The sequence below is a fragment of the Chaetura pelagica genome, unplaced genomic scaffold (genome assembly GCF_000747805.2).
Source record: "Chaetura pelagica isolate M959 unplaced genomic scaffold, ChaPel_1.0 scaffold532, whole genome shotgun sequence".
NCBI lineage: Eukaryota > Metazoa > Chordata > Aves > Apodiformes > Apodidae > Chaetura > Chaetura pelagica.
Window position 1 is genome coordinate 310318 of NW_009952282.1, and position 4033 is coordinate 314350.

Below are 4033 nucleotides of genomic sequence, written 5' to 3' on the forward strand. Positions count from 1 at the left end.
GAGAGAGAACTGAGTGGTGCCCTTGCCCCATCTAGGTGTGCCATCCTTCAAACCGAATGGAAACGTGGCTTTTAGCCTCCTGAAACAGCCCCCCTCCCTTCTGGAGCAGCAGCCAGCTGCCCTTATCCTGTGGGGAAATGTGGGAAGGGAAAGGTACTAGCAATAGTTTATTTTGCAGCTGAGCTGTATTTTTGGATATTCCCTGCCTTCTTTTGCCAGTGCATCCCATCCTGCCATGTGCAGGCAGGGAAGCGTGGGCAGCACGGAAGGAGGAATCACAACTGGCTGCAGGCGGAAACAGATGATGAAACAAATAAAAAGGGAAGCAGGCACACAAAAAGTCCTAGGAGAGCAGAAACTGCAGCCAAAAAGCAGAAATGAACTGCTTTGAAAGGCCACGCTGTCAGCTTTAACTGGAGTAGGAAAAGGAAAGGGGGAAACATATCCCTGCACTGTTTCTCTTTCTTAATTTCTGACACTGTGGGATATAGTTTCCCATCTCATTCCCAATACTAACAGAAAGGAATTTGGTTTTGCAAAGTTTATTTGCTGGTGAAGCACTGATGGAAAGGGGATTTATAAAATGTGACTGAAGATGGAAATGCTGCTAATTAAGCGTTAGAAGAACAGACAGCTTTTTGGAAACATCAACTGTCAAAACAGTTCCATGATAAGCAATGTATCAATATTCCTGTTAAAAAGATTTGAAATATACCTGTTTGACCTAAGGCTTTTTGGTTTTGGCCTGTATTGTTCAAATGAATTAAATCCTTCCCAAAATATGAGCACTGGCCTGATGCTTTCAGACATTCTCCTCCTCATTTGCTCCAGAAGTCAAACTTTAGGAAGCCATGGTGTTACCTACCAATTCCTTTCTGCTTGAATGTTTTCAGTGCCCTCTGCTGATTAAAAAAAAAAAAAAAAAAAGTCTGCTGTTTGCTTTCCAAATCACCACTCTATTAATTTACTGTCATGAGAAGGTAGTGAGTTATCAGCTGAGGTACAGCCATGTCTTGCCCAGAACTGAGCCTCAAATGCAGCATTGCAGCAGTCACTGGCTTCGTGCTCACGTCACAGTGAGGCTTTTTTCCCAAAGAACAAGTGCATTTTGGTGCCACAGGTAGCAGATTTCTAGTAAAACTTTTGGAGAAGCTCTAAAGGCTGGAATTGGTGCCTGTCAGGGTATCAAGGTGGTAGCTATGGAGTTTTGTACAATATCTAGTAATCTTGTCTTGCTTTAGGGTACACTTTTTTATTTTGCCAGAGCCAAGAATTACTAAGACACACCTTGGGAAAAAAAGGAGAGTTGCTTTTTAAGATTTGTTCATAGCATTATCACTTGATGGCTGGTCAAGCAGCATAACCTCTGTGGAGGTCTTGGCTGTGATGGAGTAGCAGTGAAGGAGCCTCTCCTTTGTCTCTTAACAGGGTTGTAATTTTATTTCTGGTCTAAGGTGGGGTTTTTTTTGGCTCCTACAGATAAGCTCTAGAAATGGGAGTTCAAAAATTATGCATGAGAAGTAGCTCTTGCAGGGAGGCAGGAGGTAGTATTATTTGTTTGGAAAGATGCCATTTTATTGGCCTTGCAATATGGTCACACAAGGTCTCATGGGTGCTTCTACATCAAGGTTTTGAGACTCAAAATTTACAATTTACAGTAGATTTCCTGGCTCCAGCCTTGGGAGCCAGGTCAGCAGTGCAGCCTGTGAGTACATGAAGTATCTCCTGGTGTGACAGTGACAGTCTGCACAGCTTTGTTACCTCTCATCTGCCGTCAGTATTCTTTTCCCCGTTGTCTTAAGTGTTGGCTGGGTTGTTTTTTTTAAATAAAAGAATCTCTTATGTGCAATCATAACACATTCTAACTCGCTTTCCCTGAGTGTTGCAGCAACACCTGGTACCACTTCTCCCCCCATCCTGTTGTTTCTCTGCTGCAAATATTCTTCATACAAACATGTCATGTTTTGTGCTTCACTCTTTATCTGAGCCTGGTATTTCTAGGAGGCCTCATCACCCACTTGTTTTTTTGTCACATCTGAGCTCATATTCTTTCATATGATTGTGGGTTTTTGCAGCTAGTGAGCTAAATCTATATTTAAGGTAACAAGGATTTTAGGTTTTCCATGGTTTTTTTGGAATCAATCTGTGCTGGTGATTTTCATAATGAAGTATAAATTTAGAATCCTGTGTTCCTCTGTGTCCTAAACAAAAATAAGTAATCTGGAAGTCATGGCTTGTATGGAAATTCACTGCTTGGGTGTTGGTAATTATAAGAAGGATGTTTAGTTCTGTGTTTTCTCCCTGGTGCTGCTGCAGATGCCATCAGTTCCAGCAACCCACGGGTCATAGACGATGCCCGGGCCAGGAAGTTATCGAATGATCTCAAGAGATGCACTTACTATGAAACCTGTGCCACCTACGGACTCAATGTGGAGAGAGTCTTCCAAGATGGTAAGGATTCCTTCTTTCCATCCAGCACATCACACAGCACTGCAGCTGGGGTTTGAAATAACCACCTGATGGCTCAGGTACTTGCCTGGTTTGCAGGCATTCATAAATGTTTAGTTATGCTCGTTTTTAGGGATTTATTTTGTTATAGTATCTTAAGTGAAGTAGAGGGTTCCTTGCGATGAACACAGGACACTGCTGGACACTCTACCAGCACCTTCAGTCTTAAACATTTTCAGCTGTTTTCAGTCTTTATTTTTCAGCTTTCTTACTGTATTGCTTTGCTTTGGTTCAGTGCTTCTGGAGACACTGAGAGGCTCTTCGGGCACAGAGATTGAAAATTGTCTGGCACATTTGAGAAAATAAGAAAAAACTGGGAAAACTGATAGGAGTAGGGTAAACTTGAGGCATTTCTGAAGTCTTAGAGGTTGGGGTTTAGAAGTAAAGTTGGCTGCTAAAGGATGATTTAAAGCATTGTTAGGAGCAATGTTCTAGTTTGCCTTATTGGACATACTTGGGATCATTGTCTACAGTCTCAATAAAAAAGGAATAACAGAAGGGCTTTCTGGCCATCTGTAACAATTTTGGAACCCTCTGGAAGAGCTGACTGAGCCTGGGGAAGCCAGGCTGAACTTGGGCTTTGCTGCAGGAGATGGACTTCGTGCACCCTCTAGTGGAAACTCAGCCAGGTGTCTTGGGGCTTTGCTGTCTCCTCTTCTAACCACCGTTGTCTAACGGCTGAACTGACCAGCTCTTCCTCACAGCAGTTCTACTGCGTGTAAAAACCTCCTTATTGACTTTGCAAGACTTCTCAGAGCTCCTTCATTCTGGACTGAGGGTGTGTGTGCTTCTGTTGCCAGCTTTTCGCTGCAAAGCCCTGCACTGTCTGTGGCTACATGAAGGTCTCACATCAGGACCTGTCAGAGCTGTGTACTAAGGCAGCTGAAATTGAAAAAAGGAGAGCAAAACATTCTCATTTTAAAATGGGACATACTGATGGGCAGTGCACGAGGCTTAGTTCCCAAGAAGGGTGTTTTTACCCATCCTCATGGTAGAATTTCAGAGCAAAATATTTCAAGCTGTGGCTGTGCTTTGCTCACTGTTTTCACTTCAGCTACTTGCAGGGATTACTGTTTTTCACTGCCTAGATTTTCTGTTTCGAATGTGTTTCACAGAACCATTAGTTTTTTGTTAGCACATTTATTTTTGAGTGCTAGCTATGATTAGATTACATTCCAAGTTGTGGTGTTTGTGGATCTTTGTACAGTCTGCTTTATTTTATTTTATTTCCCTCAGAGACCTTTTGAGAGAAAAGTCTCTTGGCAAAAAGCTGGTGTGATACACTTGTAAGCTGCTAGGAAGCTTATTTGTCTCTGCTACATGTCAGTTGTAAGTAGAAGGAGTTGACAAACATACTGTGTTGAAAGACACAGCAAGGTTTTGTTTCACCTACAAGGCAGGCAGCCAGCTATTTAGTATTTGCCAACTAATAGGATTAGGAATGCCTTGGTATAAATGTGTGACAGTTGCCAGACATCTCTGGGACTAAATCCAGTTCCTGATCACTTTTGCTCTTTATTTCAGC

General features: G+C 42.4%; 1 protein-coding gene across 1 annotated transcript in view; it reads left to right on the top strand.

Moving 5' to 3' along the window:
- The window catches only part of AGAP1 (ArfGAP with GTPase domain, ankyrin repeat and PH domain 1), a 243146-nt gene that overhangs the window by 24446 nt on the left and 214667 nt on the right, over positions 1 to 4033 (top strand). The window contains exon 5 of the mRNA XM_010007801.1: positions 2317 to 2451. Within this exon, the coding sequence (XP_010006103.1) occupies positions 2317 to 2451 (135 nt within the window). The remainder of the gene's footprint in view (positions 1 to 2316; positions 2452 to 4033) is intronic.